Source organism: Calonectris borealis, chromosome 6 (assembly GCF_964195595.1).
Source record: "Calonectris borealis chromosome 6, bCalBor7.hap1.2, whole genome shotgun sequence".
NCBI classification, from domain to species: domain Eukaryota; kingdom Metazoa; phylum Chordata; class Aves; order Procellariiformes; family Procellariidae; genus Calonectris; species Calonectris borealis.
The window spans coordinates 4,800,571-4,827,925 of record NC_134317.1 but is presented as its reverse complement, the minus strand read 5'-3'; the positions used below and the strand labels follow the sequence as shown (position 1 = coordinate 4,827,925).

At 37.9% G+C, this 27,355-nt stretch overlaps 1 protein-coding gene across 2 annotated transcripts in view; it reads right to left on the bottom strand.

Moving 5' to 3' along the window:
• QTMAN (queuosine-tRNA mannosyltransferase) overlaps positions 1-27,355 on the bottom strand; it is a 200,617-nt gene that overhangs the window by 126,939 nt on the left and 46,323 nt on the right. For both annotated transcript variants that reach the window (XM_075152709.1, XM_075152710.1), the window contains one exon: positions 12,373-12,583. In XM_075152709.1, coding sequence (XP_075008810.1) covers positions 12,373-12,554 — 182 coding nt within the window. In that variant the 5' untranslated portion in view covers positions 12,555-12,583. The remainder of the gene's footprint in view (positions 1-12,372; positions 12,584-27,355) is intronic.

Below are 27,355 nucleotides of genomic sequence, written 5' to 3'. Positions count from 1 at the left end.
ATTAATAGGTAACGATATTATCTTCGAGTCCTATCTTATCCAATTAAAAAAAACATTCTCATTATTACTATATATCGACCGTGGAATTCAAAGAGTACCGGTTAAGAGAAATGCAGAGCCCCAGCAACATCTGTGGTCAGAGGCAGATGCTCGAGATAAAGAAAATTCAGGCCCCTGTTTTGTTAGGAGTTTGCAGAGCAGCTGCTGAGCTTCATCTCAACAGCTGAAATATCCTTTATACTGCTTAAAATCGCAGGAAGCACACAAGTATCTCAAACTCCCTCCCTGCCACCATTTCATTCACCCCGCTCGCTCAGACATACCGGCTCCACCCATGCTCCGAACACATTGGTCTCATCACCCACTAATGGACCTCTTGAAGGCACAGGAAAAAACTATTATATCCTTCACTTTTTTTCCAGTCAGTATCTAAGAAAACTTAAGAGTCATGTGCAAAATATAAGCTAAGAACAGTCCCTTGAAAAACGCCTGCTGACGGCAGAGGGTACAGAGACACCCTAAATATTCTCTTCAAATGTGCCCGAACTCCAGAGACCCCATGCAATCCACAATGTCAGTGACCTTCCATACAACTGTTAATGTTGGAAAAATAGTCTTCTAAAAGTATAGATGCCTGCTTTTTAATAGTGAATGTATACTCTATACTCATCATAACACACCATGGCACATTAAATTCTAGATTTTTTTCTGTACTGATATGCAAAAATATATACAAGTATTTTTCAATATATTTACACCAGAATGAGTATTAATTCAACGCAAGACCACTCTCTAGGTTCTCTGCTCCAAGGTAAAAAAAAAAAAAATAGGGAAGAAAAGGTAGGTTTTATTATTTCTAACTCATGATGTAATTTTGAATAATTACATTAGACTCTGGATTTCCTGTTCTGAAACCGATCTCTACCACCTCTGCCTAGAGAGCTTCCGTCTTCTTGGGCAAGACCCGAGATCTGGGTTTAAAGCACTTCAGATCTGAATGCTTCAACAGCCACAGAAAACACTAAAGTCTGATTCCAAACTAGCTTGGGGCCACAAGATCCTTTGCAAGGTCGGCATTAAACCTCACAAGAGTAAGCACTACTGCAAATCAGATTCCACCTGTAGAGCGCTGAGTAGATGGTAACACAACAGTCTACAGTAGATAGCTACGAGGACTCTGTAACCAAGTCCTCTTCCATCTAGGTCTCTTGACTGATATCTTGAAGACATCATCTAACATGATCAGTAAACGCAACAGTCAACTGACGACAGACAGCTGAACTTCTCTCCCAGTTAGGACACTGAAGTTTTGTGAAAGTAATGGAGAGAAAAGGCAAAACCAGCAGGGTCAGCAGGCATAACTTGTATAATACAAGGGCAGGTATGAAGTTACTATTTGCTCCTGGGATCACTGAGAATCAGAAATACTACGAGATGTGTAACATCTGATGGCAATGCTGGGTTAACTCAAGTTACTCCCAAAGCACCTACCCAACTTGTTTTTCCTCCCCCTTTCCTCCCACGCAGCTAAGACTTGTGGATGTAACAATAATTCAGAATCCACTTTAGTCTAGGATGAGGATAGCATAAAAAAAGGGCTAAAGCCAAAAAAAGAACAAACAAGAAAAGGGTCAGCCTACTACTGAAGACCAAAAAAACTTCAAAAACTTGCCCACTATGGCAAAATAGGCTGGTTTTAGAAAACCCCTGCAATCTATCTAATGAAAACCTTCCCCCCTCTCCATCCACACATATTAACCTCCAACATGAGCCTCAGCCTGTGTGGAGATGAACTGGACATCCTTGAAGGAAAACAGGTCTAAAGCACACATTCCTTTTTTTGTCAATGGCTACAAGGCAGACAGAAGCTCTGTCTGGCACTGTAAACAGTTCGATGTAACATACTTCCTTCAGAAACATCTTATTTTGGCTCATCTACAATTTATTACAGTATAGCTATAGCAAGAGAAATTCTCCTTCTAAGTTAATTTAGAAATCATTTCATTAAAAAAAAAATAAAATAAAAGATAACGCCTTTGTTACAATTTTCCCCAAAATTCATCTCCTCTTCTTGCATAACTTTAGTATCCTTAGAACTATTTCTCCAAATTCATTTAGCATATAAAATTTTTAGCTGTTATGGTTTTAATAAAATTGATTACCAGGAAATTTCTGCAGATGCACAGTTTAAAATAATTCTATTCCTCAGGGTTTAAACACAGAGATGCCGCAATGCATGATAACTGTTCCATGTTTAGTGAGTTACAACTATTCTGTCACGAGCAGGAAATGCATTTTGCTCACAAAAGCCAAAGGCACTGTCAAACCTGCAGCAATCTGCAGAACAGTAGGAAAAAAATGCCTGCAAACTAACTGCTACTAGATAATGGTCCCATTTATCATTCTTAAATTCCATCTTTAATTAAAAATGGGATATTCTCTTACATAAATAAAAAATTGCAGATGTTCTCAAATTACTTCTCTTCAATTTTTTTAATTTTTCCATATATAATAAATACATAGTATTATATGCATTCAAAAATTTCTTCATGTTATTACATAACACTTAATTCCATGAAGATTTTTCCATGTTCCAAATAGACACAAATCTTCATTATATGCAGAATATGTTATGTAAAAAAAATTATCACTCTTAAAGAAAACACCAGTTAATAAAACTCACATTAGGAATACCACTTAACTGCAACAAAAATTAAAGTTGAAATAAATTTTCTATTGTTTTACTTATAATAATTTACACCTTTTTTAAAAACCATTTAATAAATCATCATATTAAACAATTTAAGTAGTTACATCGGGTAAAACTGGTGTGAGAGAAACATTAGGCCCACTCTAGACACATCTTTCCTCACAGTAATTATTAGAAACAATACTGTTAACACGTCTAAATTCTTCCAGTAATTCTTCCCCCCCCCAAAAAAAAAATCACGTATTTGCTTTTGATGTTGTGTCCACTGCTGTTTCTTCAAGTTGCTATTAGACAGAAATAGAAGCTCCAGCGCGCAACAAGTAAAATGGAAATTAAGAGAGCTAAAACAAAAAATGATGAACAAGTAGGCAAGGTTATAAACATAAACAATAAAAAAAAGTGCTCTGAAATGGAAAGCATTCTTTAAAATGACTGTGCCCACTGGACCATCAGAGTATATGTGCAGGAGGAAGGGAGGAAAAGACAGGGAACAAAGGACAAAGGCAAGACATGGAAAATACTGTCCAAGGGAATGAGGAGATTGCAAAAATCTTCTTTATAGAATGATGAACAAAAAAAAAGCCTTTCGGTTGCTTTGTATTTGTCAAAGATACTCAAAACCAATAGACATAATTTACATAGATTCTCAATTTTTTTTTGAAGTGAGGGTAAATTAATCATCATAATGATTCAAAACATATCAATAACAGGTATCATTCCCAAGATTCTTGGGCTGAGTAGTGTAAGAAGGAAGAGGAGGAGGCGAAAATAAATTGATCAAACTGCGGTTTGGGGGAGTCAGAAGTCCATCTGAAATTAAATGCATTCCATTCCACCATAATTTGGCATATAGATTGTAATCAAACTACAGCCTAGGTATATGTTGTATGTTTAAGGAAGAAAAGACATCATAAACCACAAAATCAAGTATTTTATGGGTCAATTTAGGTCAGCATTTCAGTTTGATTCAGAAGAGCATTTATGAAGTGGACTCTCACAACCATCCTCGCCTAGCGTGCCTCAGCTCACACCAGACTGGTCTCCAAGATTACAAACTATATCCCTTCAGATGAAACTAAGCCAGGAGGTGATGCTCCTGGAGAGCATCTAATGGACTCCAGCCCTGTCTTAGGGACATTCAGTCCTTAAGAACCAGGCTACACCTACTGTGAAGTAAAAACCTCTGAAATAATGTGCAGTGTGGGCTTTGGACCAGGAGCACCATTTCACTCTACCGCCTCTCCACAGCCCTATCAGGTTGCACTACCTGTTAACAGGTATCACCTGGCTATGCGGTCGTGTGCATGTCACAATTCTGTGTACAGATGTAATCCCAGAAGAATCAAGGAGATAAAACCAGAAAACACCTTCGGGCACATTTCTAGAGTGACCATGGACCTGGTCAGTGCCTTCAAAATCCACACCGAAACTCATGGACAGCCACAGGAGATGCTAAGAGCCCACAGCTGGTGTGAAAAAGCATCTGTAGAAATCTTGCTTGAACTTCCAGTACGTACCACCCAAGCACATCAGAGAAAGCCCCTAGACAGTGGTCATGGCAGTTGTAGTCAACAGAGACAAGGTGAGCAGTTACAGCACGAGTGGAAGTGAAACCAGCTGAGCAGGGTACTGAGCTCTCGGGTACGGGCGCTCGGGCTGAACTAGGTAACTAAAGGTAATAGGTAACTGAATTCTTGGTCTGTTGTAGACTGGCAACTGAGATGTCCCCAGCTACCTGAACCAAGACTTTCAAACTTCAATGTATTTGGGTCAGGCTAATGCTTGCAGAAAAAAAAAAAAAAAAAACAAACAACAAACAAACAAAAGAACGTACTAATGTTAATACAGGTCTTCTCACAAAATTGTTTCGCTAAAACCAGTTTGCATAACATAAAGTATCTTTTCATTATGTATCAATTCACAAAATCCAGCCAAGCTGTGAGTACTCATTAAGAAAGCTAGTTATTTATGACACTGGAATATAAAGCTATAAATCCAAATCATGTGCAAACCAAGTATCTGACAAAATTTGTATTATTTACTTCTTAGGTACAAAAAAAAAAATTTTAGATTACGAAAAATGCAGCACAGGAACAAAAAGAAAAAAAAAAATCAAGTTTTTACTCCTTATTAGATGCAAACCGAAAGCTTTGTTTCTTTCCCTTTGGAACATCAAATTAGTGTTATGGTCTAGAATGACAATGAATTATAGAAAGTATCATATCCTTTACAATATACTACTGCATATGTTTGTTATTTGAAAATAGAAGTGTAATCCATAACTAATCTAGAAATAAAATATATACACAGCAACCATTTAAAAGGACAGATAAAATACTCATTAAAATCCTAAGTGTAGAAATACTGAATCATAATGCACAATTTCATTACATTTTACTGCCAGCAATGTAAATATCAATTCTCCAGGTGATTCATAAAATTCATTTTAGAAAGAAAAATAAGGATTTCACCGGGCACTCCAGAACATAAAGGAAAACACATGCTAGGATCTGAAAAAACAGACTGTTCTTTCCTTGTCTCATCAGGATAGTTTTCTAGAATTTCAGCAAATCTTTTACACATCAAACGGACAACTGCCATTTCACATTAGCACTTCCTATAGATCACCCAACAGTCCCAACCAGCATCCTTCCCGGTCCTGCACCTCTCCTTGCATTGTGTTCATCATTCCCATCTTATTTCTGCCAAATTTGAGATCATATATATCTACTTCCACTGACTTCAAAGGAAGGAGTCTGCATTTAAAATCATCTAAAACCTCTTTTAGCTATCCAAATTGTGAAATTGCCTAATAACGGGACTGTATTAAAAAAAAAAAGCATGTTGGACAAATTAAACAACTAAAGTTTTTGGAGGGAAGCATGCATGCGGGGGTTTCCACACAAAAACGTAAAGAAAACCTGTCACTTTTAAAATGAATAGCTACCATCTGCCAGCATTTTATCTGAGGCAAAGTTGATTAATGCAAAGTGAATGTTTAAGATCACACTGCTGTCTGCCTGAATAAATTTCAGGTAGTTTATTTAGGAAATTATTTGTCCTGTTTCTTAAAAGAGGGGGTTTTTTTGTTGATATTGGATTCCTCCCCCCCAAAATTTTTAGGCAGCCAGACCTAAGAATAAAAACATTTGCTCTTAAATTGCCGTACTGTACAAGGAGTTTGAGCACCAGAACACTGTTTCTGGCCCCTCTGCAGCGCGGCAGCAAAGTAATTAATCTGCCCAACAAAGGAGATCCCACCTCCTTCGCCGGCTTCATGAAAACTTTCAGGCAGCTTCTCTCCGTCATACTGAAAGGTAAATTTTAGCAGTCTAATTGTGAGCAGAGAAACCACAGCAGTGCTGTTATCCTCAATAGGAAATGATTTTGCCCTTAAACCTTACTTAATTTTTTACTGGATTGATTTTTTTACCGGATTACTTAATTTTTTACCTTTATTTACAGTATCTTCCCAATTAAAAAAAAAATCAATTATAGAATTTAAACATTTTCTTTTGTTAACTTTATCAAAGCATTGCTTTATATTACTGTTCTGATAAAAATCATTCTCAAATACATTAGATTATATGCTCTTCTTTGGAAGTTTACTTTGAACGATAACATTTTCAGAAGAAGTCTTCAGAACAGATTTGGAGCGATATTAACCTAAATCACACAAAACCCAGTTTTACCCGCACATTCCCACGTTACGTACTTTCAGCATCAGATGGCCTCCAAGTTCTCCCTCATCAGACAGAATTTCACACCCGTTATTGAGGCTGGGACACCCTCTATTATCCTGGGATACAGAAGTGGAGGGCATCATCTGTGATAAGTGGTGGAGCTTCATGCCGTTCCATATGGACGTATATTCTCTTTGCTTATACTTTAAGCTGGCTGGACACCAGCCAGCTCTGGTCAGAAGTCACAAAGTTGTTTTAGCTCAGGACATGGTGCCTGCGTCTCGTATCTCAGTAGGGTTTGTTGGTTTAGGCTCAACACGGCGCTAGGACGGCCATCTGGCCCCCGGAGCGAAGTTAGCTCCCAACCAGCTAGTTCAGAGCGCGGGCAGGACAAACGTGTATGCGTTTGCTCAATGTGAACTAACCTTGGTGAACTCAACTGATTTGTTTAAAAAAAAAAAAAAATGCAAACAAGTTTAGCAACTAATGAAATTAAAGAAGTAATGACCCTTTACTCAGCTTGGGAGCGTGAAAGAGGAGCACGGGACTAAGCAATGTCTCCTGTACGCTCCTTTCGGTGTGCTTTGCCCCTTTAAATGAAGGATTTCTGTTATTCCTGGTTTGGACATCTCTACAGTAAGGCAAGAATGTCGTTATTTGTATCCATCAGTGAGGCTATAGAAATGAGTAAGTTACACCCACACGGTATTTTTAATCAAAGGTGAGACCTGAACCCTGTCTTTAGGGGATACTGGCTACTGCATTTAGTCACTGTATTTCTTCATGCCTTTATATCAACTAATCAAAGTACAAAGAGAAGTCTCTTCTCTAGGAGCACGTTCCACGGCATCTGACACAAAACTGCAGTTAACACACACAAACGCTTCTTAACTTTACACTGAGCAACAAAGAAATGGTGTGAAACTAAGAGCAGCTCTGGGCAGAAAATTATTCGGTAATTCCAAGAAGGTGATCCACCTCCCATCTTCAAATGTAACGAAGTTGAGCAATAAAACCAAAATACACACTCTTAGTAGTTGATACCATAAATGAGATTCAAGTTTTATTTACCTATATACAGAAGCAAACACCACAAAATATGCCAAAAGGAAAAACTGCATCAGGTAAATTTTTTTTTTTTAATTTGCAGATACATGATTATCTTTTATTTAACTAAACTTTTCTTTAACTATTTAACTACTACGCACAAATACAATTTATTTATTTCTTACTTGAGTGTTCTTAGGGGCCAAATGCTGTGAAGGCCTCTAACGCAGGGAAAATTATTCTACTTCCTACAAAGATTATATAAAGATGCACTTCCAGTATTTGACAGAAAGATGTAAAAAGACAGAAATGTTCCCAGCACAAATGGGCATCTGTGTATTCAGCTTTAATGAAATGGTTGAAATTTGCCCTGCCTTACTTCAATTGACATCCTCAAACATCTTCCCCAGGACATTTACTTGCAGGTATTTTTTTGAACAGAAAATATCTAGAAAACAGTAAGTACTCTAGCTTACGAATGCTCGCACATGGAAGCTGTGTTATGTTTTCAGTGGGACTGAACTACTTACTGGAATAAAAATTTACAGGATCACGGTTTTTAAAAGGACATTTAGGCGACACCAGTCCATCAGTTAGTAAAGAATTCACTCTATAATAAGGCATTTTCTCCTTATAGAACAGAATGAAAACATCAGATCTGAAACAATCCTAAATCTAGCAGTCTTAACAGGTTATTTAAAAAAAAAACCCCACATCTACATTATATACTGTTGGAATATACTATACATTGCTGAGCCATTGCTGAGCCACTGCTGAACACCCCCCCAGGTTTTTTTATTTTTCAGAGATCTATTAATTGAAAACAATGATTTGTTTTCTCTTTTGTAAAATGTAAAAAGCATAGAGTTTGTCTTTAAAATATAGTTGTCAAATATCAAGGGGTATATATATGCTAACATTTACCCTAGGGGTATTTCAGGGCTAGAGTCTGTTACAAATAAAACCTTTATTCATATGAACAGCTACCTGGGGGGCAATACTGAATGTAACACATAATATTTTTATATATATATATATATTTAAAATAATCTAGCAGTGCCATTAAAACAAACTGGAAGCTACAGTGCATCTAGTCTCTCCGTTTTGGAGATCTAAGTCTTATATTACTAACTTTTTTGGTTTTGAATTACATTCTGTAGACGATAGTCCCTAAAATGTAAAATGCTTTCGTCTAGTGTGTCATATCAACCGTTTTATTATCTAAAAGATTGTTCATGGTAATAAAGCATAGAATTACAGAAAAAAGAAAAGCAATTTTTTTTTCATTAAAATCTGCAACTGTATGTTCAAATTTGAGAACTTTCTTTAAGAAAAAAAAGGCTAAAAAAAAAATTTTTTGTTACGTGCTTTCTAGAATTACTGAATAATCACTATGTGCTATGGAAAGCAACTTTAGACGAGATCAGACATCTACATTTATCAAAGGGTTTAAGCTGTCTGAAGCAAGTTGGGAGACAAAGCAGACAACGCAGCAGCTCTGCAGACTGCCAGCAGCCTGAGGAGGTCACGTCTCTCTGCCGGACCTTCCTAATTTACGGAATGAAGATGATAATATACCATCAACTGCTAACAGAACTCTGTAATTGTTGAAAAACTTGTCTAGAGAAAGCAGACAGTAATGCTGCCCTTTCTGAGTACATTTCAAATGCTGTGGTTTGGAAATGGCCACCACAAGGACGAAACTCCTTGTACTGATGCAACGTCCAAACAGACACCTTTCCAATTAAGGAAAAATCATGTGAGTCTCTGTATAGCAATTAAGAGAGCTCTTAAAAATGCTCAGTTCTGTGGCTGCTGTACATCAGTATATTAGACCATTTCAAGTTTACTAGCCAAGTAAGCCACCTCTAAAAACTTTCCTTATGGCCTTCCAAGTTGGAAGGACTCGCTGCGTGCCTGACCTTCCCCATTCATCAGGGCTTCTGTCCTCCTTTAAGGAGATGAATGAAGACGTGAGCTGGTTTAACGACACACTGCACAATGAAGCCATGAAAACAGAAAAGCAACATTTTTCTAGAGAAGCACAGAACAGCCTTTGCATCGGGGAAAGAATAAGTTTTGCAGATAAAATATTAAGTGTCCATAATAGCTACATGTGTTCCCCTTGAAGGGTTAGGACACCTTCTCCCTGTAGCAATTCTGGGTAAATCTCATTTTTGCATGGGAACATCATTTTATTGCACACCAGGACATTGGCTGCATGGTTCGCAAACGTAACATCAGATGCACTGCTCGTTATCAACTCAGCTTTAAGTCTTGCTCAAGGGAGTATATGTCTGTTCTCCATTAAAAGTATTTGTAAGTTCATCACAAACTCTCTGGTCACTGCAGAGTATCTGAATTTAACACCTGTGATTCTGCACTCTGCTTCAAAAGCACTTCATAAGACTGTTCCTTAACTCATTGAACATCACTTGAAAACTAACAAACCTGTTTCCTTCCCATAATCAGCTTATACGTATAAAAGTATAGATCTTTTAAAACATACGTATACTACTGCTGTATAGATGTATAGCAAGATCAGGCTGATTAGCATCAGTATTATTTCTCATACATACCAGCATCTTGAAATAAAGTACAGTTTGAAAATAAAAATTTAGTAATGTAGCTCCGTTACCAGAAGTGTTTGCACTCAAGATACTTGTGACCTTTCTGTATTACATGCACAAATAAAAACAAGGTATTTATGAAATGTCACATTTATGAAAATCACTTGTACAAGAAAATTTTTATTCTACAAATAATGTCAATATTATAAATAATGCAAATTTGGTATTTCCCACGACCTCACAAGAAGGTTGAAATATTTAAGTGTGTAATTCAAAATACACACTCTTGCCAGTTACCAATGAGAATTTTGTCTTAAACTACGACCTGGGAAGCAGATCTTAAATGGTTACTAGCAAGCTGGAAATAAAAGAATCAATGTTAATTTTCATCAATGTTTTTTTCTAACAGGAGAGAGTAGTCAGCCTCATTAGGTTGTAGTCTGATGCACCTACACTTTCAATTTAAGAAAATACTTGAAACATTCAATTACAAAACAAACATTAAAAATGTGCAAGTAAAGTAGAAGGTACCTCTAATCAGCTTTCCTCTCACCAGTCACATCAGCCCTTGTTCCTAAAATTTTATCCTGCCTGCGAGGATAAGGTACATACTCTTTTTTAAACATCGCGTCTTTGTGAACTTTGACTATTTGATGCTGTCTGATCATACCCTAACAGCAACAGCAAAGAAAAAGCTTTCCTCTCTTTAAGATGCTCTATTGGTTAGATCAGATTTATTTGCTGTCAGTAAAGGTTATATTTGCACATAAGTCTATGACAGATTGCAAGTTTATTAACTTCAAGTGAGTTTTCAAGCTGGTGGGTTGAGGGTTTTTTTGGGGGTTGTTGGTTTTTTGTGGGGTTTTGGGGTTTTTTTTTGTCATCATTCCCTCCCCCTTCCCCCAAGATGTGGGTTACTTGACAAATTGGAGTGAAGTTATCTTAGGTCAATGTAACTGTAAGTTAAACTAATGAAATGTATGTCTATGAGTGATGTCTGATTAGTTTAATACAGTTAGTGCTGGACAGCTTGGGCTGCTGACCTTGAAGGAACACAGATAACATTGCGATGCGTTGGAGGATGTGGTTGTGATACAAGACAAATTTACATAACAGTTTGTCATATACACTCCTCCAAAACAAAATTGTTGCAAAAGAAAAGCAATAGGAAACCAACGCTAAATGCCTCGCACAAAACAAACTGGGGAAAATTAATTATAACATTTGGCTTGGGATGGTATCTTATTTTAAATGCAAGCCAGAAGCAGGCACAGAAAAGGTGTACATTTATATAGTATGCATTCCAAAACAGATTAGACGTTGTGTAACACTGTTCAAATGCAGCCTTCTATAGCACAAGATCTACTCTTGAAAAATCATATTCCTTCCCTAGCCAGCTATGTCTACTTGCTCCTGATAACAAGCACCAGACCCAGTTCTGAACTGTAACTAGTTAGCGCATCATTTAGGTGTGCCCAGAGTCCTGAAGTTCATTCTGTGGCTGAAGGGCAGCTGCTTGTGTTAAACCATCCCCGCGCACGAACGGTCTCTCTCCGTGAAGGTGCAAAGCCAACCGAGCGCTGCTCACTTCCTACCCGCGCCGTGACGCTCTGCTGCGCGCCCCGAGCGGAGCACGCGCCGTGCCACGCGATACGTCACTGCTCAATACGATCACCTCGCCGCATCTCAACTGATCACGTAGGCCAAGGAAAATCGCTTGGTTGAAAGACAGCTTGGTTCTGGAGTGACTGATTCTCACTACGCGATAGCTATCTGTTGACCTAAATAGTTTGCTTTTATCAGTCCAGGTTCCAGCTGATAGAAATCTACCACGTACATAAACGCGTAATTGACATCCACCGTTGCTGGCACATTACGGAACCGGACCGTCATTAAGATAAAACTGCTCCCTTAATCCTCCAGGACAGCCCGAGTAGTACACTCTGATAAATCAGACTTGCCAATAGATACAGCGGAGGGCAACTGAGGGAGCTGGCAGTGTTCACATCCGTGCCATCTTTCGACTAATCTGTGAAGCACAGTTTAAACCTTTCAGTATTACTGAAGTCACTTGATAATTTTAAAATAAGATGTACATATACAGGTATACAGAAACAGGTATCCATATACTTGCACTCTCAGACTTTCAAGGACTAGCAATGCAAGACAAAGTAGTCTAAGAAACTCTAAATCATGGCGGTAATTTCCTGTATTTATACCCCAAGAAGTCAATGCAAGAAGAAAATCCTGTATTGTCCATGCATCCACGCTTGCATGCACATAACTGAAGATTCAGCTCAAGAGACCTGGTTGAAGGCCTCTCTGTAATTTGAGCTTTGAAATTATTCAATTCCTGGGTTACCTGTAATTAGTACTTGTTGGCACTGTTTGCATGAAATAAAGAGCAGCAGTCCGTGCCTTCCAATGCCACTTCTTGGCAGGGAGCGTACAGAGGACACAGTCTTCTTGTAGCTCTTCCTGGAGAAGATCCATCAGCTGCTTGTGGGAGCCACCATAAAAGGCTTCAATGAGAAGAACACTCATTTTCCAAGTACTTCAGATCCGTTTGGACTCTGAAAATGACAATAGAGATGTATTTTACCTTAGAAACACACCTTGGTTTATTTTATTTAAGAAAAGGATATTGGAGAAAGCAGAAACATATTGCAAGGCCTTACAATGTCCTCATTTTTCCCGTGAAATTAATTCTTCATATTATACTAATGAGTTTACTTCAGAAAAGGCTGCTTAACAATTATGATGACAAAATTATCACACCTATTAGTTTCAACCATTAAAAGATACCGTTTGTAATTTTTAAATGAATCAAAATGTGCAGGACTTAAAAACAATACAGCATTTTGAATTTATTGTTTTGTTTTCAATCAGATATTTAAAAGCGGCTTTACTTTACACACTCTTAAAAACATCATTCTTCCATACATTAGGGGATATGTCCATACAATGTAGTTTATTCATTTTTACGTAAGTTTCTCCCTTTTCCTGGCGGTAGATAAAGCTAAAGAACAATTCAAACACACCTCAGCCCCAACAGTTTCAAATAATGGTAATTTGGGTAAAGCCAGAGAGCAGCCGGGGGAGATGCAGCCTGAGCATCCCCCCAGGACTCTCCTGCATCACTGGGAGCTGGGATCACCACCCGAGCAACACGCTCGGACCCTAGAGGAGCTGTAAACCACGTTTTTTTTTTTTTTTTGAGTACTCCAAAATGGCTGGAAGAGAACAGTATCGCAGGCTTAAGGAAGGTCTCAGATGAGAAGCCACAGAGCTGCTCGCAAACAGGATGCAAAACGTGCTGCCCGAAGTGAAGGGAAAGATGAAAACCCTGTGACTATTGCTCATCTCTTTCGTGAGTCACAGACTTGGGGTACTGAAAAGCTGCTTTTCAGATGCTTCGAGCAAAATCATCGCGTACAAAAGTTGAAAACAAAACCCTGAAAGGTAGTCACCATCCACGACTGCCCCTCTGATGGTTTCCTTCTCAACATACCCTGACAAGGGAGGACTCTCCATTAAACTTATTTGCTCAGGCTTCGTGTTTGATGCTGTATATTGCAAGACCGTACATCTATTTCCTGACCTGTAATTTCTAGTGGTTTCACACTGTAATCCTTATCTTCTCAAAGCCTCTGGTGACAAGAAGTGAGAATTCAGAGAACTACATACTCTCCAGAAAATCTCAATCATCATTTCACCTTGAAATTCAGTTAAATTCAAGATCAGGTTAAAAAAAAAAATGTATTCTGTAATGAGAGGGTCAAAACAAAACAAAAAAATACTTACAAGTGCATAGTAGCTATCAAAAGATCAACTAGCCAGCAACAAAAATCCAAACACTGAAGAAATTTAATTGGAAGACAAAACATGAGAGAAGAGAGAACATGAGAAACCTCTAGATGGCTTTGAGTCATTGGCCCATCATGGTGCAAGCTGAAACGGCGATGTAGATCTCCTGGATCATTATAGATTAATCAGCAAGAGAAAAAGTATTCCATGCTCTGACTTTCTTGCCATAATCCAGCCTGGATTCAGGTTATAATTTGCTTTATTAATCACTCCCCCCCCATACTGTTTCAAATAAATTTTTTTTTTTTTTTGGACAAGTATGATCCTTTCAAAAGCAAAAGGATAGCCTTCTGGAAGCAGAGACTTCACTCCATTTTGGAGCTTGCTTCTTTTCAGGTAGCAAAGCAGATTCTGATCTCTTTTCCACTGACCTAATTTCAAAAAATCACACTTTTGAGATCACTGACGTTTTCTGAATTTACAATGATGTAACCGAAATCATACTCTCTACTCCAAAGCCCTTTTGGAGCCTGCAGGGTAATAACTGCTATAAAAACACAAGCTGTGTTTTAGAATATGCACTATTCACTTAAGGAAGAATTTGTAATTAATCATGCTACGCTTGTCATCAAATGTCGCCAAAAATTTAACTCAAAGGGCTAGAGGGAAGCATTTTGCAAATTCAGCCCCTCAAAAAAAGGGGTACGTGAAAAGTTGGTAAATGCCACCGAGTCAGTCACTCAGGGAGAATGAGTTGCAGTTAATTTACAAATCATTAGCAGTATCAGTAATAAAGTAATTTGTTCATGAAGTATCTGATCAAATTGCATTTCATCAGCCTAGTTCTGAAACCGGTTTTATCACTAGGTTTAGCTGAATCGACAATGTGCTCTTTGGTTTTATTTTGCAAGGGTTTTCACTGTACGTCCCTTATGGGGACAGAGAATGACTGTACATGCTGACGGTAAGAGACATTTTCAGTTCTCAGGTTTCCTTCTTGCTTAAAGATCCGGACATTTAGGTTATTCTGCCTTTACCCTACCTTTAGATCTATTAATAAAAACGTGTTATGCAAATATTACACAAATATTGCCATACAATAAACTCCCTTTGGCTATTTACATTGAGAAACTGGGTTGAAATTGTGGGTGCATCGTGGAGTGGGTGTTAGATGGTTCTTGCTGCCTAATTCTTCACAGTAACACTCGCAGACCCCGCTGCAGCAGCACACGCGGGTGAAAACCAGCAAACACGTTTTTCAGGGACAATCTGAAGCTCAAAGGCTTTCTTACAAAACTCTCGCCCCCCAAAAATTTAGGTACCACTCACTAAAATCCTCACTAGCGCTTGTAGGAGCCTAGTGTTGTATTACCTTTATACATTACCAGCAATATGCATCAAATTCAATTTAGAAAAACGTTATGTAAGGAGTAACTACAGCACGTTTTGTACTTGTTTTGCTTTTCTACAAGATGCTACTTAAATATGAAATTACTAAAGAATAATGGCAGCACAATATATGTCACGTTGACGTCAGGGATTGACTAAGCTGGAACAATGAAAAAGCCAATAAATCTTCTGTTTTAAAAAGATACACTGATAATGCAAAGGAAATTATATTATATATAACTAATAATTTCTTGTATTTAGAAAGACACAGAGGAGGTAGGACACAGTCATTTACCTCATATTTCACCCACATGACTTCCAGTTTTGTTCATACAAAAATAACATCTATTATTTTTGCTTTATTTCCCTTGACCTAGCCAAGTTAAGGTAAATATGTACCATATACTCCTCAGAGGTCTCGAAAAGACACAGCTGATAAATGGCCTGAGAACATTCACCGTATCTGATGGAATGCAATCCTCAATTAAATATAAATCACTCCAGGTATTCTTTTCCCCATTTCAAAGAAAACAACAAATATTAGAAAAACAGAACTGCTTCCCCTTTCTCATTACAGTGCTTCCTCTCTGGAGCCAGCAATCCTGGGTGTTCCTCAACCCCGTCCGCAGGGCTGCAGCACTCTCTGCCTTGAAAATTTGTTACTCTGCCTATCCCAAACGTCGCAGCACATTCTTCAGGATATACGTTAATAAGAAACTATCCGAAATAAGAAAATCCTCCCAAGTGGTAAGAGTGCCAAAAACGACATGACTAATACAGAGGTATATTAAAGTACCGAGAAATTTAGGTAGGTAATTAGGTGCTGTCTGAAAGCCAGCGTCTCACAGCGACATTCACCCAGGACTTTTGTCATCGGCTTCAGCGCGACCGCCCGGTGAGCATGCTGCAGAAAAGTGGCAAGCGATGGAGTCCCTAAACGGGCCACTGCTGTTTGACCCAATAATTTTCCTTTCCGTGAAATTCTGAGTACTATACAGAGTAATAAATAAATATTTACTTTAATGGCACGAAAGAATTAACTGTTCAACTAGCCACAGAAACCCTGGCTTCTTTTTGAACTCTAGGTGATCACCAACTGAAGTATTTTTGTTAACCAACCTAGGTAGAGAAAACTCATCATTTTCCATGATTTATTACAGAACACACATTCACTCTGTCTTATAAACAGAAGTGCGGTTTCACAAGCATCAGCATAGCTCGCATCAGAAAGCCATAATTAGCTCCTTTCATTGACGTATTCAGACAACATAAATTACAGATCGTGTTTAATAGCTGTCCAACAAAATAGTTGAGCAACAATCCAAAACCAAAGGAATAATTGTTAATATATTCCATAGGTAGAGAGCTGCTATTAGTTACAGGAAATAAGGTATATGGTTTCAGTAATGATTGTTCTAACGGTCACAGTCCCACACGTATGAGAAATTTATTCCACCACCGTATCCAGAGCACACGTGGTTCAGTATCTTGTAACTCAACCGACTACAAAACCCATCAGGTACGCATTGTGGACGTAAACATACTTACAACCTTTGATTTCAGATAAACACACCGTAACACCCAATACAGGCAAAAACTTTTCATGTTCCACAGTGCGATAAAATGGGATTTTCCGAAGGACCATTACAGGGTCTTCACCTTTCCTCTGCCCCCTCCCTCCCAGCCCCACAACACGCACCCATCCGACGCGTGGATGCGGCGTGCTCACACACACAAACCTAGATTGAAAGAGCCTGCCTTACCCTCCCACTCACGACAATGACTCACCGAAACCCCAGAGCTATACCTTAAACACAATCACATTTTAAATGTTTGACCAAAATTTAACTCGTATTTAGATCACCCAAAAGTACCGGCTCCAAGGTTTGTCATTACTGAACTGTGTAAGTGCACAAAACGAGAATGCCACTTAATTTATCTTTTATATAAATCAACTGGAAAAAGCAAGAAATTCTCTACCTCTTTTGAGAATACGGTAAACCAAAATTGTTCACCTTTATTTGGACGTCTGCATCAGCACGAATATTAATTTACTGGTGACACCCGTAAACCACAGTCTGCCCCATCCACGCAGCCTGAGAGTTGCAAACACCTACGGAACGCCAAAAACTAGTATTACCTGCAGGCATCAAGGATGCTGAACGCCGTCTACACCGAAATCTCTGTGGATTGCGCTGCCTGGTTTTGTTTCACTAAACACTAAAATACAATATTTAATTTCACTTTGCTGATTGTCCGCATACACGTTTGTGAAGACTGTCTTCGGTACATTGACAATCAATTCCCAGCCAGAAATAAAAATAGTGAATGGGAGAAAATGGTGGAAGTCCCAGTGGTCTCAGGTAAGGGATCCCCCGTCTGGGAACTCTGCCTCAAAATCCCTTTTAGTGCAAGACTGACTTACGATACTTATTTGAAGTACGTGCTTAAAGGACTGTTAAGTTATTCTTCCAGTGACTATTTTAAGATTACTGTAAATACACATATATTGAAAAATCAGCTGCTTGTAATACACTAAAATATGCAAGTTTTTTTTTCCCCCTCATTCTCAGAATTACGTACCTCAAAATGCTCACACATCAGAGCGCGGGGCAGGTGTGCATCCCATATAGGTGAGAAGCACAGCAACGCTTGAGATGATGCAAATAGAATTGCAAACGATAGAATTTTAAAACAATTGTTTTGATCTTAACTAAAAAGCAAACTGGGAGGATCGTGGGGTTCAGTTCTTACATCTGTGCTTTCAACCCTGAAATGCAACAGCAGGAATTGAAAGTTACAGTTTAAAGATGTCCCACAGCTATTAATCCAGAGACACCCTGACACAAGAGACTGTAATGGCTCCTTTTGGACTTTACATATTTAGCAAGTAACATGCTGTAAAATCTGCGCATTATCCTGTGCATGCTAAGTAAACAATATTGCTATAAATCCTAATGAAGAAGTTGCTAATGCATATGCAGAGTATGCATTTTAAAGCTCAGTATTTAAATTGTTTTATTATTTTATCTATGCAAAAGCACTAATGGCCTTCATCGTTTCTTGTTGTAAATTAAATTTGTTTTTTTTCAGCTATAAAAAAGCAAAAAAAATTAATCCTTAGAATTCTCTTTTCACCTTCTTTCCTGACAGTCTAAGATTGTCACAAATACTTTGCATCTATGCTTCTAGCCATCCTCAATCATCATCTTTGAAGATCTTAATCTATATTGAAAAAAGTAAATTATTGCAATTTTTTTTTTTTTCCAGTGGAAAAAACCCATCCGTGTATCACATTGATGGTTAACTCAAAACCACATACATCCCCCTTTGGAGCACAGCGCTCAAAAGACATTTTCAGGGAAATTTCACTAACCGATCTTCTGATCCCCAGTACCTTGTGAACCACAATCACAGTACACAACTCGGTTTGCATGTCTCTAATTGACCTCCTAAGGGGTACACATGGGACTAAGTAGTACTCAGAACAGGGTATCAGGGAAAACAAATAGCCTGTAAAGTATTTTTGTGAGTTCAGATTAACAAAGGCAAAGTAGGTATTTTTCATGTTTAATTAGGAGAAAGTTTTCTTCATTTCTAAGCCAAAAGAGAAGGGGAAAAGACAAAGAAGAGGTGTGATGGAGAACCAGGGGCCATGCTCTGCCAGGGAAATGACTACAGCCACGACTACCCATTGCCAGCAAACTGGATTACTCTTCCAGTGCTTCCCTCCTTTAATGGTCCCAATAGATTTACTCAACATGAGTATGCTGCTGAGCAGTAGATATTAAACAATCCGTTATCTCCACAAAAAATTCTAACATTATTTTGGGTAGCTCTTCAGCCAGTAACAGGATTGGGGGGGGGACAACAACAAAACAAAAACTAGTACAGATCCAATACGAGAGTATAATCTGAAAATGCAAGGTTAGCAATTGCATTTGATCAAAAATTAGTTATTCTGATTTAATAGTTAATCATAAGCTCCCATTTGCCATGTAATTCAAAAGCCTGGAATAATGATAACTTACTTTAACAGAGACTGCTAATGTTGGTTAATGGTATGCTGGTTTTATCCAACTTATTTGGACTGTGTTTACAGTACTTGAAGGCTCAACACAGTTTACAAGACTCATCTTTTCCAGTACTGTACCTATTACTATAAATTTGATAATCTTGATGATCTTGAAGGCTTACATTAGGTTTAAATAGATGAACGATACTTGATTTAGAATATCTCCAAGTGGATAGGGAACTAATAGGTGTGGTAATGGGAGATGTAGCGCTATTTTTAAACTTGACAGGAGACATATTAGTTGCTAGTTCCCTATTATAGAAAAAGCACCAGTCTGGTAATAATGGGCTGGCATTTTGAAATTCTTCCGATTTATTAGGAATACGATGAGAAATGTGTTCCACACATTCTGGGCTTCAGACCAGTTTCTGTAGGGAAAGGTAAGCATTACCTTTATACCATTGCATTCATAGCCAGTTGAAAAACATATACATACACTTGAAAATATGACTTGTAAATATTTCAACTAATTTTATTTGAAAGACTTAGTCTATAGTTCGTATTAGCTAATTGATTAAAAGACAAAACACTTGTTAGAAGCCATCATAAATTGCTCTGTGAGATAATCACCCTACATCAAAAAGTTGGTTTGTTTTCTACAGCAAATTTAAAGTAGTAAAACCTGAAATGATAAACAGTGAATCATTCTTGTATCATGGAAATTTGGGATTTAGCACTTGAAACATTCCTCTTGTGCAAAAGCTGGAATCGCAAGAGTTAATTTAAACATTAATTTTTAAACATTAATTTAAACATTAGGCTTGGTAGCCTGAGATGTTTGGCAGCAACTTTTGAGTGGGCACAAGCCAGATTTATTTTACAGTCAGAAACTATCCATTTGAATATGTGATGAAAGGATCTGCACCTTCAGTCACACCTTGAGTCAACAAAAAGGATGGGATGAGATCTACTGTCAAATCGAGTTCAACTGTGAAATCCGGGAGGAGTCCCACACGGAGGAGTATTACCAAGGGACAGATATGTGAACTTCACAACACATGCCGGTAAGGTCACTTCAAAATGAAATTCAATCATGATGTAAAATGGACTTCAAAAGGAGTGCCAAATGTATCTGCCATGTTATTCACCTCAAGACTTGCAACACACACGATTTAAAATTATAATCATGAGGATTTTGCCAAGCTACAAAACCTTTCACCAAGTGAAGAGAATAAATCGTCAGGTTTTCGTTTGTTTATAAGAAGCAACATTAAAGTATTAGATCCCTACAGCAGTTTGGATGTGACATTCTTGTGATTCATAAAGTAACTTCAATGTTGCAAAGCTACCTGCACAAAAAAAGTCCTTAATTTTAACTATTAAGTACTAGAATTCAACAGATGAAATAAATTTTTGGTCTTCCACTTGCTCAACTCTTGTCTTCTCAGGAGAGACCTGAACCAATGCTTCACACTATGAATCTATGAGAACAGAAACACATCTCATTAACTTCTGTCCAGTCAGCATCATGTTACTCTTTCAGAAGCCGCTCAAAAGCTCTCAGATTCAATAGTAGACATCACACAACATTGAATGAGGACTTTATACGGTGCTAAACATATTTTTCCATTTTAATAATATTTACATCCTATTTCCAACTTGACATACAGAAGACATGTTATCCACATCAATTCATAAATCTAGAGCAATGAGATTTGCCAATTTGATTTAGTGGCGCAGCACCATGCTTCCTGTAAATAATTTCCCTATAAAGTTTTGACTACGCCCTCTGAAAGGCTATAGCAATATTAAAGGCTCTGGAGTACGGCCAAAGCACTTTCTGACATCGCACTGCAAGTGTTCCCCAACATCTCTGCTGACCCAAGAATAGCAAATCTAGTGACTTAAGTCACTTGTTTCCATTCTGTTGTCTGCAGAGCCTGCAAAATACTTCCAAGGATTTGCTTAAAGCAATGAAGAAAAGGATATTCATACATTTTATTTTACGTTGCAAGTATGAGAAAGTTAAGGGGTCTACCTCCTCTACTGGGAAGTATCTATGGATACACACATCGCAGAAAGCTGAAAAATACTGACATGAGTTAAAGAAAGATGTCTGTTATCATCTGTCAATCGAAATGGTGAGCATTTCAGGGAATTTTTTTTTCATGAATAAAAGCGATATACAAGCATCTCAAAACAATCTGTTTTGGAAGGTTATTTTGGTTATTTTGTAAACAAGTTTAGGTTCTGAGCTGATGTTTTAAAACAGATACTGCAAAAAGAATAAATATTAATGTCTGAGGGAGATCCTAACAGACATGAGAGGAGCATAGTCCTTTTTAGCACTGCCACAGATAACAGCAAGGCAAGGACATGCACAGAGGACATCAAGATGTAAATTTTTTCCGTGAAGACTATCAGATAGCTGATATTAGAAAAGCGCCATTAAAATCACCACCATCAGAAAGCCTGTGCCTAAAAAACTTTGCTTTTATTGCACGCAACAAAATCTGGCTATAGCACACAATCTGCATTGTAGTCGCTAACGAAAAGAGTTAAAAACAGCGTTTTTTTTATTTTTACTTCATTATGAATCATGAAGATATTAGTAAAACTCACTTAAGGTTTCAGCTTTAGTGTCACTCGAGAATCACTTCTCTACCTATCTAAAAAGAGTCTGAAAAGCACTTACCCTGCCTGAGTCAACTGGCCACGCTCGTAAAACTTTCCTCCTAAAATCTGAAAACCCTTATCAAAATCTAACATCCTGTTCAACAAAGCCAAAGTGATGCTGTCACTCACCAGCCACTTCAACTTGAACCTCCGGAGAACCTGCAGAACCTAGCATGCTCCTCCTGCAAACCGGTACAATGTTAAGAACATTAAGTATGGTTTATAATGGCCATGACTACTGGGGTGCAGATAAAAACATCTTCACTGCAGAGCTCAGAGCTGAAGAAACTATTTTAAGGTCATTACTGGAAAATCCTAACTATTTAAAGTTTAGCTGGCTATTAGTAAGTGCTCTTACTGACATTGCTGATACGATGAAATGCCAGAAATACCATTACGAGCCAACAGGAGAAACCATTTACACCTCATGCACGCAAGGTCTGTGCTTAATATTCCCACTTCTTCGTTTCAAAGTCACAAAGATCACGAGTTTCACCAGCAAGTTAAAAATCTGTTCTGACTCGTACTAAAGACTTAAGGGTTGTGCAGTTATTCTGGCTATTGGGAAATTTTGGCAATACCATCAGTTAAGCATTCACAGCAGCCATAAGCAGCTCTTGGAGGCCTGAAGAACAACAGCGTATGTACAGCTTGGAAATACCTCTAAAATAAAGGCTGTGCTTATCTCGGGGAGTCTTCCACAAGCAACCGGACTCAAAGCCATGCTACAGCTAAAACCTTTGATATTATTTTTCATTATGGTTTTTTTCATATACAAAGAATAGTCAATTGTGGTGCTTAAGACATTGAGAAAACACACCAAGTACTACTCATCGGGTCTTAAAACAGTCTTAGCAACTGCTGTGTTCGCTGTTGCTCTAGATGAAAGCTGTGAAACCCTTTTGCTGTGGAGGCTTTCAACCCAAACACACCAAACGTTAGGACTAGGATTAGGAAAACTTCTTGCCTGTTAATCAAGCCACATAACAGAAACTGGTAAGGTGAAGTACAATCATTTATATGTGTGTATATATATAAAAAAAAAATCATTTATATTTTAATTTATATAAATTAAAATTTTAAAATGGAAAATATAAAAATGCAATTTTGGTTTCTTAGCCTTTCCTAGAATTCCAGTGAATTCAGGTAGTTTTAAAGAAGTTTCTTAGTGTTGCCTTCCAGTTGACAGAAGAAAAAGGAAAATTTTGAACCGTTCTCGCCTTCATACACTTCTACCCTTAATAGCTGCACCTTCTTCCAGTTAATGTCACAAATACACTCTGCTGAGCAATGAAGTCTTAGAAGTCTGCAGAAATTCAAGCAAAGAAAATTTAGGCCCCAGAAGTTTGCTTTATCTAAGTAGATTTTATTGGTGGTATATTGGAAGTTACTCTACGATCCAGAGACATTACTGCATCCTTACTCATTGGTCGCAGCGGAAAATAAAAGACGCTGCATTTTTGCTGTGCTGGGGTGATGGCTCCGGACACCACGTACTTGGCTATTTTTAGAAAAAACAGGTGAACAAGTGCTTTACTTATGGAGATAACGTTAAACCTATCTTCAGTTATCTGCTTATGTTGATATTTTCGAAAGTCACTTGCATAAAATGGATCCGAATCTAAGATAGGGTCTTATCTTATTACTGAGTAAACTATTCAGATCTTTCTGAATCTTCTCAGATCCGATCCTCCCATTGCTGTTTAAGCAGAGGTTGGTCCCACAAAGATCAGTTATAGGTAGATACTTGAAGGTGCTATATAAATGTGGAGCTAAACCAGTTTCAAAGCAGAAATAGCTCTGGAAGACACTTCATTCTCCCACTTTGAATACTGGAGATAGAATATAATTAAGAGAGAGGGGAAGGGGCGGGGGAAAAAAAAAAAAGAAGGAGTTGGATGTTCAGAATGACAACAACTTGTTGTTAAGTTGCCTCCAGCAAATATATACAGTGGAAACCAATGCAGACAGGGTATACCCCAGATTAAGCAGTACCAAACAAATGCTTTGAGAGGCAAAAAGGAGTTATTTCCACCTATCTGCATCGATCACGCATTAGCTTCCGCTGAAGAGAACCTAATCCAAACTCTGCCTGTTCATTTCAAAGTGGTTACGAAGCATTTGTGAGGTGCATTCAAAATGCGCCAAGATGAACAAAATCTGTTTTGCATGCCAATATCCTTGGAGAGCAATATTCATGCAAGCTGATTCAAGCTACTCTTCAGAGCTGCAGCACTCTGCCTTCCCACTGAAGCTCTGAATGAGTATGGACAAGAGAGATCCATAAATGATTTTTCCTAGAGTCTATAGACAGCTGGTTTCTTAACACTCATGGAAGCATTTTCTTGGGCATTAACAGAATGACTTAGGAAAAAAGTCTGCTTTTTTCTTTAAAGCTCTCTTTCTTTTCAAGCTGTGTAACACCACTTGATATTTAGTGTACATTCAACTCACATGAGCTACTCAACCAAGCACCAGGCTTCAGCATACTGAAGGTGCGTAATGGTTGACTAACAAACATACGCCATTTCACATGTTTGTGCTTATTTACAAATACCACTTACACACTGCTGACATTTATAATGACACCTGTGATGTTGCTGACACACCACTACGTTTGTAAAGTTTGAGTCTACAGGCACAGTCGATTCTCAGAAACTTGCTGGCGAATATACACAGCATTTCCTGACTGTAACTAGAAAGGTTATTTTGACTATTTTCTATTTGAATAGGAAAAAAGCTTCAGAAACAAGGTTTATCAAGTCTAATCCCCCCACTGATTTTCTTATCACTCAACACTAATTCACTCGATTACTTTTGTCAACAATTTTCCCAAAAATTTTCTCCTGACCATATTACTGGGTGGCCTAAATTATACCGTAGACACATACTCATACATACACAGAATTTCATCTATTTGTTACTATTATTGTTGCCTACTGAGTTGTTCTTCCAAAATCTACGACCTCTAACTACAGCACGTCAGCCCTTCCAGAAACCTTGACACTGAGTTTGACGGCAGAGAAATACTTGGTTTGGTTTTGTATATGCAGGTAGATGATAAAGAATTCATCTTACAATGGAGGCAAAAAGGGAATGTAGATTCAAGGGAATTATTCAACTCTTCAAAGTCAAAGGAGTTCTAAACTATCTTAAGATGAAACAAAACACTAGATCTATGTACTTGTTCAAATTGCAAACTAATTCTAAGAAATGCTTGGATTTGATAAATAAACCTAATAATTATATAACTTCTAACCAAACATTTTCAATTGTTTTGTTTAAATATGCTTTAAGCAACAAAATATAACTGTTCTATCTCCTTCCCCCAACCCCAAAATCGTATTACATCTTCTGCCTGGTGTTTTGCCATTATTAACAAGAGGTTTCATTTATCTGCGTTCATCCAAAAATGCTGAAGAGCTCAACAAACATTAATTGTGAGGTAGGTAGGTAGGTATTGTTATCTCTACTTTACAGATGAGAAAACTTGAATTAAAAATTGTGATTCGCACAATTTTCCAACAGCAGTTTTATAGTAAAGCCAAGAGCAGAAGAAAGGAGCAGTGACTCCTATGTCCCTACTTCCAGCCACCACAATACACGTGTCTTTTAAACTGGCAGGAATTTACTTGCCATTTTGCCACACGTGAAAAAATGTTCTGAACAAGTGTTAATTTTTCATTAGCATAAGCCCTTGTAAGAAAATACAAATACATATTTTACCCAGATTGTACTTTCATTATTTCTTTTTTTTTTTTTTAAACTGAAAATGAGACAAAATTTTGTGTCCTCTATTAATATCATTCTTCATCTGGTGAGCTGATAAATTCCACCTTCAAAAGGAAAATCCACACTTCTTGAAACCATATGAATTGTTTCTCATATGACTGAATCCCTGATTTCCTCTTTTCCTTTATGTTTCATAACATCTTCTATTTTGTTTCCTAATCTTTTACCTTCTTTTCTAATTATTTCACCTTCTTTTCTAATTACTTCCTGTTGTACTTACCTTAGTCCTACATCACCTTTTTTTCTTCTTTAAACTTTTTCAATGATGCAATAAAATCTACAAAGGAGAGACTTACAGCATATCAACTACTACCTTGATGAGGTGCATATCAAATTTTCCTGTCTCAAACTACCCTCACTTCCAACTTTTTCCTACATATGGACATGTCCACCGCATCTCCTATCTGCTAGGTCTACAACCTCAAATGTTCTTCTCTTCCCCCACCATACTTCATTACTCACTAGGAAATCTCCAGTTTCAACACAGTCCTTTCTTCGCTGTTCAGAAGCAAAGCTTCATGGCTCCCTTGCCTTATTTTCCTTGCCTAATCTCCGGTCTCACTTCCCTGCCTGTCAATTCTTCTCCACTCAAACTGTCTCAAACACCTTTACCAACAATCTCTTTCTTCCTCCTCCACCTTACTCACATCAAATTCAAAGTTTTCCTCTTCACCTCTGAGGTTTTTTTTCCCCCAATTCGACTCAAGGCTCGTTTCATCCCGTTCTTCTCATTTTCATTAGACTTGCTTAGTACATCTCAACTTCCCATCAGAAAAAAGGAACACCTTTTAACATGTTGCCGAGGAGTCATCCATTTTTTGATCAATTCTACTCCACACCCTCTTTCCAATCTCCCCAATCTTCTGTTCTTTTTCTCTCCCTTGCAGCCGCTGCTCGTGAATACTTTCAGCTCTCAAAATTACAGCTGGATTCTTCAAGCATTACGTGTGGTTTCTTGCGTTCCAAAGCTTCTGAACTATTTGGATTGCAAGAAGCAGAAGTTCTGCCCACAGATACTTTCTTGCTCCCGCTGATTTCACGCTACAGCCAAAAAAGCATAGAAAGGAAGTAAGATGCTGCTCGTTTCACCGTATACACTGGTCAGCGTATCCAGCATTCCCCTGATCATACTTCAGCTGAGCAGGATCCGCATCTGCTTCTGCAGCACACGAACCCAGTCGATTCCTTTTTTCATCACTCCACAAAGGTGAAGTTTCAGAAGAATCTACTAAGCAAAATATTTTACCACGTATGCTTAGGAGTACAAAAAGACAGCATAAGGAAAATTACTGTTCTCCAACAGCTTTTTGCTGTTTAGTTACCATCATACTATTTAAATTCATGACTTTTACATTATTTCACGATGCGCATACTATCTAATGGAAAGAAATAGATGCGCTGTTGGTAACTATTTGTTTCCATTTTGAGAAGACTTGCTGAAGCTCTCTCCATTTCTGCATGCATAACAAAGTAACAAAGGTCAAGAGTTATTTTATTTAATCTCTGCAGGCAAAAAAAGTTGCATTTTTTCCTTTCTAATATCCCCTAAGGTTACCCGTTCCTTTGCATTCAGCTAGTGATAGAAGAAATATCTGAAATCCTTTGAAAACTTCAGATATGCAGTACAGATCAATAAGTTTCATTATGAGAGGCCTCTCACAGCACA